Source organism: Glandiceps talaboti, chromosome 12 (assembly GCF_964340395.1).
Source record: "Glandiceps talaboti chromosome 12, keGlaTala1.1, whole genome shotgun sequence".
Classification (NCBI taxonomy): domain Eukaryota; kingdom Metazoa; phylum Hemichordata; class Enteropneusta; family Spengelidae; genus Glandiceps; species Glandiceps talaboti.
In genome coordinates, this window is record NC_135560.1 from 24,761,279 (window position 1) to 24,775,393 (window position 14,115).

Here is a 14,115-nt window from a genome sequence, read left to right on the forward strand (position 1 = left end):
AATTCATGAAATGTGCATGCAACTTTGCATAAGAGTATAGATTACGATCTAAAAGGGGCCAAATTAAATTTTTGGGGCAAGAGTTTTGAACTGGGGTGTTGATTATCGAACTTTATTAAAAAAGTATGTATGTATGTATGTATGTATGTATGTATGTATGTATGTATGTATGTATGTATGTATACTATGTATGTATGTATGTATGTATGTATGTATGTATGTATGTATGTATGTATGTATGTATGTATGTATGTATGCACTTTATCCACCATTACAATATCAGTACTCAAAACCTACTGCATATACATTGTATATCATACAAATATATCCAAAGTACGAAAATGCTCTCTCGTAATAAAGGACAAACTTATGCTTATGGTGTTCTTACATACTTTTCGTGATATACCTGATTAGGTGAATTGTAAATGTGTAAAATATTTTACTAAACTCAACATTGTATGCTAAAGCATGTACACATTAGTAGTCTTTTTCTGAACTGATTCTAGATGAAATATTGAAATACACACTCTACTGACATAATTGCTTGTTTGCAATCAAATACAACTTCACTGCAAACAAAGGCACATCTTTTTACTTAAATTGTCAATAAATGAAAAACCATAATTACATCACGAATACTGTTATATGTACATTGTAATCTGGAAAGCTATTTTACACTTGTCACTTTCAAGGCGAGAAGATAGAATCTTCTACATGTAGGAATTGGAACGTGCTCAAGAGTGACTAACTGCATGTAAGTTACACTCTGGTATATCCTGAAGACTATGGACGCCATTGCTTAGACACCACTCAAAATACTATTCTAATTAGTTTTAAAGTGGCCATATGGATGAGTATTTATTTTTAATTTTTAATTTATAAAACAACCTTAATATACTTTTCTACTCGAAAATACAATATAAAAGAACATATATCAAGTCCATGTATGTAACTTAATAAATTGCAAAACTAAAAAGTGTATAAAAAATTTGTTACTGTACGTAGTGTTTTGCAATTTATTGAGTTACAAACAAGGATTTGATATATGTTCTTTTACATTGTATTTCCAAGTACAAAACATAGTAGAGTTGTTTTATCAATGAAAATTTCCAGATAAATAGCCAATTTTCATCCATGTGGCCACGTTAATGATGGGCTATTTCATTCAAATACTGATATTCAAATATGTGCTCGCACGTACTTCTACTGAGAGGTGTTCGGTGGTGAATTCTTCAGACCTAATTTGAATGAAATCATTAACACCATAGCGTAATAACTTAGCCTTGTTTATATAGAAGCACTGACTGTAAACAACACAAATGAGCACCAGATATCAGATCAGCCCATTTTGCAAATAAAGGAAACTACAATTTGAAGAAGTCCATGTTTAGTCCCGCCATATTGAAATATATTAGTCTTATACACACGTAGAAATGTTTTATTTATACAATGCCCTAAGTAATCCTGTGTACGAAATCAATGTGGTAGATTTGATCTCAAACTCTATGGCCATGAAACGCACCGACACTCAGTAAAAATAGATAAACAAACAACACAAGGATATCTCTCACCTCCCAGTGACAAGGAAATGCATGAGTAAGCATACAGTATCCTTTTAATGCTTACATACCCTGAACAAATACGTTTATTCGCACTTAAAAAATGGAAAGGATATTTTCCTTATCGCTCACAATCATGTACTAGAGGAAAAACAGACCTGAAAGTAAAAGTGAAATCACTTATGCTATGACGAATGGTACAGAAATTCACAAGACACCGACTTCCAGATAACGCGAACTTTGCATTAAAAACAATCTACAATAATATGGCCTCAAGGAGTCACAGGAAGGTTCTGCTTTTGGGAATACAGGCACAAAGATTATAACTCCATGTGATTTTTTGAGAGAATTTTTTGCATGACGACAAGCACTAAGAGGTCGAAGCTCAATCTTCATTAAATCAAATAATATTCCTATTCACGCACAATTTCAGGCATGAAATGACAGACGAGAAAGGTCGAATCGGAACGTATGTATTCCCTAAGAAATGAGTAGTTTCAGAGTTCCAATATTCTTCTTGTTGTTCAAGCGTATGAATAAGTTTAGGACCCGTCTTTCTGATAGATTTGGATATAAGAGGCACTTTGTATTAGTGCATGGCAGTTAATAGGATTTGTTTCTATGGATATAGTGCTAGTGACGTCAACCAGATATATTCTGCTGTATTATACCGCGATCATGATAAATATACAACGGCAAGTATTATGATACCCATACAAGAACAGTGATAAATCCGATTATTAAACAACTATAGTTAAATTTAATATTTGTCTTACAAACATCAATAAATTAGGTCTTACCTCTGTGCCTTTTTGTAATTAACATCACTTATGCTTTTAGCACACAAAGACTGTGGATACCTATTATTTTGGTTGTGATCCGACACACATGCCATGTGCATCTTCACAATCAACAAAATGAAATGGGCAAAACCAAATCGAGACAAAGCAAGTAATACCTGATAGCTACGAGTAAATTCCTTGGTTGTTTTTCCACACAACGCTGGGCAGATTCGTAAACATTTATGACAATTGTTAATGAAATAGCATGGGAAATGTTAAAACCCAGTTCAAAATAGGATTAAAATTTAGGCGTGAAAGACAATTTCTTGCAGAGTTTAAAAGTTGGTCATGAACAAAAGAATGACCACATTTAGTCCATATGGCTCCAGGTCCACTGATTTGATAACGCGAATGAGATAACCTGGGATTGAAAACATAGCCTTTAAAGTGCATGACCAATTTTTTCAATTCAATATTTGTCATTGGATGATTTATGGTGTAAATACATAAAATGAATAAATAGTCCAGTCTGAATAATATTTTACATAGGAGTTCATGATGCTAATGTCTAATACAAGGCGCGCCCACACAATGACCAATGTCATTGAGATGAACATGATTGGATTAGAGATATCAAGTTGTGTGAGACTGGCAATAGGGTTTTATGTTGAGAATCAGGTTGTGTGAGACTGGCGATAGGGTTTTATGTCGAGATAAATACAATCAAGTTGTGTGAGACTGGCGGTAGGGTTTTATGTCCAGATAAATACAATCAAGTTGTGTGAGACTGGCGGTAGGGTTTTATGTCCAGATAAATACAATCAAGTTGTGTGAGACTGGCGGTAGGGTTTTATGTAGGGTTTTATGTCGAGATAAATACAATCAGTGCTGTCGAGATGTATAAACAGTAGCAACACGCACACTACTACTATTACAATAGACTTGGTAGATTGGTTAAATAATAAAACATATATCACAATTTATTGCCTGCACAAGGGTTGGTACTTTTTACCAAAAATTTGATGATGCCAAAGCCGAATGCGAGGGCATCATCAAAAATTTGGTGAAGAGTGCCAGGCCGAAGGCACGCATTAAATTGTGATATTGCCCGAGCGCATGTGTTATTAATTTTATTACACTCCACTCATTCATCCAATCATTCATATAGCTACTCTTCATTCGAATCCATCCACATTCGTCATCGATAGAAAGGTTCCCTTTGATGATGCATTTCGAATTGTACTTGCAGATAAGCATCGAATATGGACATGGCCTGCATTATTAGGAGGAGCTCGAGTGTCCCCACAGCTAATCTGTAATTTGCAAGAAATAAGCTTGTGTGTCTCACTGTTACTTTGTCATCTCGAGCGCGCAACATTGGATAAACATGCGCAACGGTTGAAATAAATCCAGAGGGTTATAGTGCTGGGCATTTGATTTGTCTCTGTGCACGCGCGGACAATATCACCGCGCGGCAATAGTCTATTTAAAGAAGATCATGTGATTCCATTCTGACCAATGACAGTTTGTGTAAGAACGTCGAGGTGTACTAAACATGTTTAAACATCCAAATATTCATCTTTACTTTCCGGTGACAGCACTGGCCACACAGTAAATTTGATTGATATGACCACACTGATGGGTATCGAATGAGTAACTGATCAATGTAACGAGGTTAACAAGAATGTCAAGTTGACGGACAGGGGAGAGGGGGCGCACTTCTATCCTAATTGAGCGCTCCCCAAAATTGCGTACATGCATTGAATCTGCATACTCATCCGGTAAAGGATGTGAACGAACATACTCTGTGGTATGATTAAAATAACGTTTACATGATCAAGTTGTGTGAGACTGTGGTATGACGTAGCAAACAGCCAAACTAATCAACACTTATAGCTTTACTACCTGTGAAAGCCTTCTAGATTTAAAGTACACACGCTTTCCACTGTTCTGATACTTTATAAATATATGTCCTCGTAAAAATCAGAGGAATTTGAGTAATGATATATATAATGTGTAGAAACCCTAGTTTATGCAAAAGCCCAGCCGTCACAATACTTCGGTTATTCGTTTCAATACACTTTTAATTAAAGGAACACACTCTAACAGTTTTGTAGATGCGTGAACAACGACTCCAGCCGCGGTGTGATGATTTCTGTCTTTGCACGTGGTGTTGTCTTCTTCAGTACCTATACATGTTTGGTTAACGGGGCGACATGTCTATCTAACAGGGATATTCCTGTTCTTTTGATGCGAAGTATGTAAAGTCATCTTGTTAAATGACAAGGTGTGTCTATGTATATGTAGATAGAATGTACAGTACACATGATATTCTGTGACCTGCTAAGTTTTCCAAATAACAACCTGGGCTCTTTAAAAAACTCTCCTCGTCGTACCTTTAATCATCGAAAAGCTAACATGTGTGGTGACGTCATTGCCTTTTCCCCCATGACGTATCTATTTCCGGTCCTTTGAGTAATAATTTGCTCTTTGAGCATGTATGTATGACATTCGTCTGGTAGTTGCTAACATCAGCACTGAATTTTTGTTGCTCGAGTTTGAGTGCCCAGCAGATTGCGGAGCTGTTGAACACTTGCGATCGAAGTTGTGAGACCGTAGGCCCACGGTATAAGACGTTTTCCGTTTCCTACAGAACCGTAGGTTTGATATGCCGTACACGACTGGATTTAGCATCGAATTTGACATTCCAAATAACCAAACCACCTCAAATGCCACGTGGGGTATTAATTGGTAGTCGAAAAACATATACCAGATTACCATAATGTAGTATGGCGTCCAGTTGATGACAAACCCTAGAACAATTAAGATTGTCATTCGTAGAGTACGAACTTTTGCTTTAAGGAAAAGTAGTGATCGAGTATGACGTATCTTTGACACCTTGTCGATGTCATCTGTAATAGAAAAGAAAAGAGAGTTTAACAAGCTGTCACTTTGAAAGTTAAATTTGAAAGTGTACATGTATTTATTTTATTAAAATTGCACTGGTCAACCAGAACCCGAGACACATACTTATTTAGCCAATAACTGCTATAATAGTATCACTGTAGTTATATTGATATATGTACTAAATTTAATGTAACATCTCCACATAGCAGTGCTACGATGCTACGATGTCAACGACAACCTTAGGTGCACCAAACAATTACACCATAGTGCTATTCATTTGGTCTGTGTATCGGGTCTCTTATCCCACATTTGTCACTCGTACTAGTAAAAAACAACATGTTTCATTTCGTAGACATTCTTAAGAACAAACATTCAAATTTGGACGATATCCCTTAAAAAGTCATTATAGGTACCTGTAGAAAGCTACAGTTTAGATAACAAAAAACCATCAGTGGTCATTTTTATGGGCTTCTGAGCAGATGTAGGTAACTATTAAGGAAGTACATTTCGTGATTTGTATGACATTCTGGGAGCAGTTTCATTAAATTTAATCATAAAACTAGAATATTATTTCGCAAGGGACAGTTGCAGTAACTAAAACCTACACGCTATGGACTGTAAAGGTGTCACTGTCAAGTGAAATTTACAATGATTAGGTGTACATTTCAGGCTTGTACTTTGATTTGTGTACAAGCGGAGCTGTTGAACTCCGCTTTGATACTAATAATGTAAACATCGAATATATCCCGCTACAATGTACATTGCTGATGAGGAAGCTTGAGACTCTATGTCTGTCTGTATGTCTCTGACTCTGCCCCTGTTTTTGTTTCTGTCTGTCTGTCTGTCTGTCTGTCTGTCTGTCTGTCTGTCTGTCTGTCTGTCTGTCTGTCTGTCTGTCTGTCTGTCTGTCTGTCTGTCTGTCTGTCTAAATACAATATAATAGTTAAAATATTTTGTATAAGTTTGAGATATATCTAATTTTAGCTCTTGTTAGGTCAAATTAATTGTAGATTTGAGTTTATCTAATTCAGATTTAAACTTAATGCCTTCCGTAACGGTAGTTTTGAGTTTTTTGTTCCTACACACAATAATTTTTGGAATGCAAAAGTCTTGGTCATAGTACATGATATACCCCTCAATTAGCAAAAAGGTGTGCCAAACTATAAGAAATCCGGAAGGACTTTGTGATATCAGTCTAAATATATAGTGGAACAGGTGTAATGGCTTTTGAAATGAAATTATTCAAATTTACAGAGATATACACACATACATACATACATTTACCCATGCATACAGAACAAATGTTAGGATTGCTTATTGGTATCATTTTAACATAATGAACTTTTATTTAGTATCATGAATCTATAATTGTTATGCCCAATGTACATCAATGCATTTTACTATTTGTCATTAGAGTGGCCATTCTTTGATGGATTCACAGTATTATCTATATCAAATTTGAATATTACATTAAAATTCCAAACTTGGAAAAGAAAGTTGGAAGCTGCATAAACTGGAGTTGAATGCAGTGTTTTCTAGTCTTGCGACTATTCTGAAAATAAACAGAAAAGCCATGTCTTCACAACCAGTGGAAAAGATGAAATTTCAAGTATACGAAAAGAAAATGCCCGTCACTGTCGATAGTTTACCGCATAACACTAGAGTGTACAATTCAATGGCATAGTATTAGTAGAACTACACGTATGTACGTGACGTGACGTGACGTGACGTGACGTGATATGACGTGATGTGCGATCAGGTCAAATTAACGCAACTGACAATTTCATGAATTATGCAAGAAATTTAGCTCGATATCTGTGATTTTTGAAGCCCCAGTAAAAGTTAGTCGTTGAAAACGTTGTTTAAATGCTTTCTAGCTATTCTCAGTACAGGAAAGCTTGCCGTCCTCGACTTCACTTGGCCTTCGCGATCCCCTAACGTACATACCCGGGATACACACTCGTTTCCATGGCAAATAACAAACAAAAACAAACCCTCGGAACATCGCTGATACGCATCGGAAAGTTTACATACTTCATGGTAAGCATGATACAGGTCTATACTTCGATTCTATACAACTCGTTTACAGCAACATCTTATGTAACACTCGGGTCAGAATTTCGCGATGCATGTCATCATAATGAAGTGAATTTCCATGGCTCTCAAATTCACCTGGTTTCTCGAAATCTAAAAATCAAATCTGGATAGAAACTTATCGATATATATTTTGATATACATACCTGTTAATACAATCAACCCGAATACTTTGAACTGTCTAGAACGAAGCCAATCAACGTCGGGAAATTGGAGAAAAATTGACCCAATTCAAGCACTGAATACAGAGCCCAACCTAACTGCATTTATTTTTCTCTTGATTATGTTAACAAATGCAATGCGTTCTGGCAGCAAACTCGCTCCTCAGTATCAAAAGATTTATTTAACAAGAATTTCCAACAGTTTCAGTTGTGCCATGCGATTTATAACCAAATTTAGGGAAAATTTAAATTACATAAATTGCTCATTAATATTCATAGGATGTTTAACAAAATCTGATCAGTTCTAGCCATTACCCTAACAAATATGTGCACCAAATTTCGTTTGACTTGAGCCAGTCGTTTTTTTAGAAAATGGTGATACAGACACACAGACAGACAGACACAGACAGACTTTTCATCCCAATATAAAACCTTCCTTACGGAAGGTAAAAAAGGCAGGACAACGCAGTGATGGGAATCATGTGTGACACATTAGACTGGCACTAGTCCCTTGGTAGATTCTTTTTGTCTCGTCATCTTCAAATTTTGAATTTATTCTTCATTTCAAATTTTAAGAAGGAAAATGAGATCAACTGCTTTTAATTCTTTCCTAGTCTAGTAGTCTCCATACGCGATCTCACCGCTGTTTCGCAATCACTCACTCAGGTGACTACTTCACACAGAAGAAAAAACAAACATTTTTTTTGTTCAAATGTTTATTAAAATAAAGATTGAAAATAAACCATCGACTTGTGCAAGTATATTGACACACACATAATGTCTATTTTAAAATCTTCGAGTTTATGTTGATTTTTAATGTGTGTGGCATGTTTTATACATTAGGGCATTTCGTACGTATGATTTTTCTGTTCTATTTCCTTATTTATGTAATGAGTGTTTACCGACAGGAAAGGTAAACTAATTTAAGCACATAAACAGATAAACATCGCCAATTGATGGAACATAATCTTTATCGCATAATCCTGTTGAGAATTTATATAAGTTGTATTAGTCTGTCCTGTCATCGAGTGATGTATAATTTCTCGTTGCTGCATTGATCCACATTCTGATGGAAAGTTGGCCGTTAGTTAATCCCGCTTTCGACAACATATACTTATCCAGTGTTAGGCAGATTTTGTATTTCAGCTTATAAAACTATCAAAACTGAATAAATATTTCTAAAATGTTGTTCATTTAATCATCATTGTATTTTGTTGTTGCATGACCTTTGTAAATCCGTTATTTAAACAATAATGTACGCCCTCCCAGCCCATAATGGACGAAAGCAAACTTTGAACGACATAATGGGCGTGGCGACAGCCGAGCCCATTATGGAGTGCAAAGTTTGCTTGAGTACATTATGGACTGGGAGGGCGTACATTATTGTTATTATTTTATAGTTTTGCAATTCCAGTGAATTTGTAGACCGAGAAACGCAAAACAACGTATAATATACACAGCGCTGAACATCGTCTGCCATGTTCGGCCCGGAAGCTGAATACTAATCATAGCGACACACGGTACTGTACGTACACGTACACACACATATACACTTCAATGAACTGCTGTGAACACAAATTTGTTTCATGAATGCGTTGTATTTTTAAACAGTGGAAATGACAATCATAAGTAACAACATACATTTCGAAAAATACCCAGTCGTATGAAGAAACAGAACAAATAAGCTTGTATTGTTATGCTCGTTCCGGGGCCGCGATGCCCAATAACGGAGTACATTATCAGTAATAATGTACAGTGATGACGGCACAAAATTCACTGGAATTGGTAATGTTATAATATAATCTATAATACATTAAAGCAAACTAATGAACAATTCCATGACATTATTTTCGGACATTCCCAGAAATTATTGTTGACAAAAAATGTAAAGGAAATGCATATTCGAGGATATGGATGGTTGTATACTCCTTTCACGGCTCAAATCCATGTGAATATGATAACAAAAATGAATTTCACTGATGTATTTAAGTAGATAAATATGTATTGTTTCAAGACAGGTTACGTGACTTTAATAAGTGTGCATATTTCTAAATCTTCCAGTTGCAACCAGAGTTATCAGATATTCCACTTACGTTTGAAATTTATTCTAGATTACATTCAGAATTTTGGACTTTCATTCATTTATTGCCATAGAAACTCATTTGAATATAGTTATTATGTTTATAAGCTCTGGTCAAGTTATATATAGTGTCCTAACTATACACTTGCTACGCGTTTGTAACTGATTAGTAAATAATGGGCTGCACCAAATTTAAAGGAAGAAAACATGTCACTTTGCATTATACTGAATCATAAATATCAGCAACTGTCGACAATGTTATGTGGAATCTATCCCTTGCTGTTTAGTGTCTCCGGGTTTAAGAAAGATATAGTAGAGCTCGAAATGTGTTCTGCAATGTTATGATTGTAAGATTATGTCCGGTGTACTTAGTAGGTTACCATTTTAAGTGTTTATAGGGCTAGCCATTTACGCTGTCTATTAAACTAATACAATGTACTAAATTCATCTTAAGATATTAAGCAGATAAGGTTCCAGCATGATGAATTACACAACGTCATTATATCACTACAAAGGTTAAAGTTCATCCTACCTGTTTATAAGAATCGCTATTTTGGGGTCATTTGAGAATAATATTGTCATTAGTACGCCTGCACTGAGACAATTTACCTGACGTCTCTTATTAATAAGACATAAAAAAGCTTCGTAAATTTACTCCCTGGTCACATACCACTATTCGTCTTAAGCTATTATAGTATATTAGAGTCATGGGATCTTCAATCTTCATGGGATCTTGTTTCTTCACATCACTGATACAAGAAGTTGTATATGTTTGATTGTTAAATGTATTTGATAAAGAAGCTTCCGTTTGTAACACCCGGGAGAAGCTGTTTTCTAGATTCGATTCATTACCTACACGGATGTATTCCTTGCCTATGAAATATGTAACGAAAGTACATATATAGGTCAAAATAAATTGCAACTGTAGACTTCATACTTTGAGGTGAGATATATAGAAAGCGGAACCATAAAGTTTATGAAGTAATGGCGGCGATTAATGAGAGCCCTGTGCTTAATTGCCCATTCATGATTCTCCCCTTTCGAGGCGTTGTTGGTCTCTAACCTTTCAAATTTACTCTCTGGCTATTTATTTGAGAAGAGAGCAATAAATTATGCACAATAATTTGAATCCATGAAAATTGCCTTCAAATATCACTATGTGGCTTTTTACAAATAATGTAAGCAAATCATCAGTATATTTCGGTAGTAGAAGTTTAGAATCGACATCCATGTTTCCACATAAATGTGTACAAGACATTAAATGTCATATTTTAAATAAGTGCATGTAAGTTAACGGGGTTTAGCGATTGGACGGAAGAAATAAAAGGTAACTGTCGAAATTTATGTACTTTTAACACATTCTTCTGTTTAACGATCTCAATGAGTCGCGAACTTGACGATTCCACAAGATTTGGGTGACTATATTGAAAAATAAATCAAACTCACTTGGTTTCTTGTTTTCACGTCTGTGGCTATGGAAAAATGGACATGCAAGTATGTATGTATGTATGTATGTATGTATGTATGTATGTATGTATGTATGTTTGTATGTATGTATGTATGTGTATGTATGTATGTATGTATGTATGTATGTATGTGTGTATGTAGGTATCGTATGTATTGCATGTACGTACGTACGTACGTGTGTGCGTGCGTGCGTGCGTGTGTGTGTGTGTGTGTCTGCGTGTGTGTGTGTCTGTGTGTATTATGTGTGAGTGTCTGAATACGAACCTTTTACAGTACAACATACATTGCTTGCCTGGTGACATACACAATAGTATTCCTTATGATTGAGCCCGCATAGACGAGATGAAAGTTTCTTACCTCTCTCGCTTGACTTCTTGTGTATAAGTATAAATATAGCCAAATAAGCACTGATCATGATAACTAATGGGAAAGCATATGTCACCAGAAAGACGACCATTGTGTACAGCTGTTCTTGCCAGTCTGCAGTATACAGTCCGTCGACCACACATTGTGCGAAGTCCGGTGCTCCCCTAATCACTCGGAAAATTAAAATCTATTAAAAAATCATAAGAGGTTGTTAGAGAAGTATTCCAATGATGGAATAATAAAGATATTTGTAAATGATTTCATTGTCAACCATCCATCTCATAAAAATGTAAGTATTGCGATTAGCAAGCTAACAGAGTAAAATCAAGCATGTATTGGATTACTAGTTAGTGAGCATTCCTGATAATCATTCGGATTGAACAAAGGGGCATTCTTACCTCCTTAACGATGATATTTTGAGATAGCGATGCCTGTCTGTCTGTCTGTCTGTCTGTCTGTCTGTCTGTCTGTCTGTCTGTCTGTCTGTCATATCATAAATAGACACGATGGATGTGGCTTTCATAATACTGACCAATTTGCATATTGATTATATTCATAAAATAGGAGGCATGTTATCTATTGCATCTCGTATACTGATTTTTACCTCACTAAAGTGGATAAATCGATGAAATCATGGTACATATATCCAATAGATTTGAATACTGGGGCTTGCTTATTATATGATTAATTTACATGTACTACCAAGAATCTGATAAGAGGATATCTCTAATTAGATGTTTGTACTTTTGGAACCTGTTGCAGTCATTAAAATACCAAATTGGTAGGGGGTCACCCTGTTTTTGAAATTGGCAGTAGGGGGGGGGGGGTCATGCTGTTTTGAAAATTGTGGATGGGGAGGGGGGTCATTGTGTTTTGGATTGTGATGGAAGAAAAAAATCCTTTTCTACAATGGCATATTGCCTTGTCTGAAATGTGGTACATGTAAATATTTGTTCTTGTCCCTGTTTCTTACATGAATTCTTTAATATTACTTATTAGTTCAAACATAACTATGCTATACATATAAATATAAATGTATTACCTAGCTACCACACCAATTACAGAACATGTCATGTAAATGCTTGGCTGTTTCACAATCAATGCTTCACTGATATTGCACTTTGGGGCAAAAGTGAACTTGAAGGTTTCGTAATGGTAATCTTCATAGATAGTTTATAAAAGAAGTTAATCTAAATTGTTCTACTCGTCAGTATGAACTTGTCAGAAGGGATTAATACACTTTCTATTTTGGACACTACATGTTATTGACACTACAAATCACCATATTTCATCAGAGTCCAGTTTCTATTATAGGTATGACCACCTAAAGTTCTCTAACATATCGGTGACTTTACTAAACATGTAATATTAATGCCCATATTCCAATGTTACGGGCCCATTTTTATGTGACATGGGGAAACTCATTTAAAACTTGCATTTACGTTAGCTTTTCGAAGCTTAGAAATATTACCTCAAAGGCTATGAATAACCTAAACATTGCCTTAAAAATAGAAGCAAAAAACTCCCGATCTGCCAGAGGGAAAACCCCAAGGACTCCCTCACCCCAGAGGTCACTCATGCATTCAACCAACAATCAGATACACCAACAACCTTTTTACTGTCATAATGGTATTAAACTTTTCTTAAATATTTTCACCCTATTTGTTTTTTTCATGTTTGATGTAGTTTTACAAAATTGAAAGATTGGTACACTCCTCATCAGCAAACTTAACTTTTCTGATTTTGACTCATGCAGAATCACATATATATTATTGCGATACACACTACATAAAAAGACACGGCAGCCAAAGTAGAGTCGACTAAAGAGATATTCTTGATGGAATTAGATAGAAAATAGTACAATCAATTTGTCTAAATGCGAACCATTTACGCATGTGACATCGAGTCACCTCGGTAAAAATTAGCATGGCATTTCAGCGATTGTAGAACATACACTATAATACTATTGTAACTAATCCAAAATACTGTATTTGTAGTTTGTATAAAGCGATTGGTAAAAACTCTTGCATCTGACCTCTAAGCTATCATTTTTGTTCACTATTACAAATGATTTGGCAGCTACGTTATTATTCGTTGTGTTATTTGTGAATGATCGAAATAACAGACTGGTTACCTAGGCAACTTTTTCAAACCAGAGCAATTTCCCCCTACACCCTGAGCTTGTCCATTGTTATCAGGAAAATTGAAAACCTCTTTTTATGGTCTTGAGCTCGAGGCACGATCAATTCATAACAGTACGTAGGCATGGACTACTACGCTTGGGGGTGTAATTCATGATAGCACATGGACTACTATGCTTGGAAAGCACAAATCATGACTGTTTCCTTTACGAGACAGGAAATACGTGGATTTAAAATATATCAAAGGTCAAAGTAAGCTGACAAAAAAAGTACCACTCGCCGACATGGCTTGATGTTTATACCGAGCAGCTGTCTCGAATGATAACACATCGTTTTTATACAGCCTTCAGTGATTGGCTTAGATCGTATCACGTGGTATGGACTATTGGCCAATAGTGACCTCAATGTGCATATAGAGGGAATATTTGTTTAAATTTTCCCCAGGGCACTATTACACTAGCACGGAAGTTCTAACGGTGATTTGCTTTGACTCTGGAAAGAGTACTTGCCCGAAAATGTCATGTGTTATTATACACTTATTGCCTGGCTAGGAAAGCA

General features: G+C 35.7%; 1 protein-coding gene across 1 annotated transcript in view; it reads right to left on the bottom strand.

Moving 5' to 3' along the window:
* Positions 1-4,798: 4,798 nt before the first annotated feature.
* The window catches only part of LOC144443162 (gonadotropin-releasing hormone receptor-like), a 37,585-nt gene continuing 28,268 nt past the window's right edge, over positions 4,799-14,115 (bottom strand). Inside the window, exons 2-3 of the mRNA XM_078132528.1 lie at positions 11,408-11,603; positions 4,799-5,253 (exon numbers count right to left, since the gene is read on the bottom strand). Of these exons, the coding sequence (XP_077988654.1) occupies positions 4,799-5,253; positions 11,408-11,603 (651 nt within the window). The remainder of the gene's footprint in view (positions 5,254-11,407; positions 11,604-14,115) is intronic.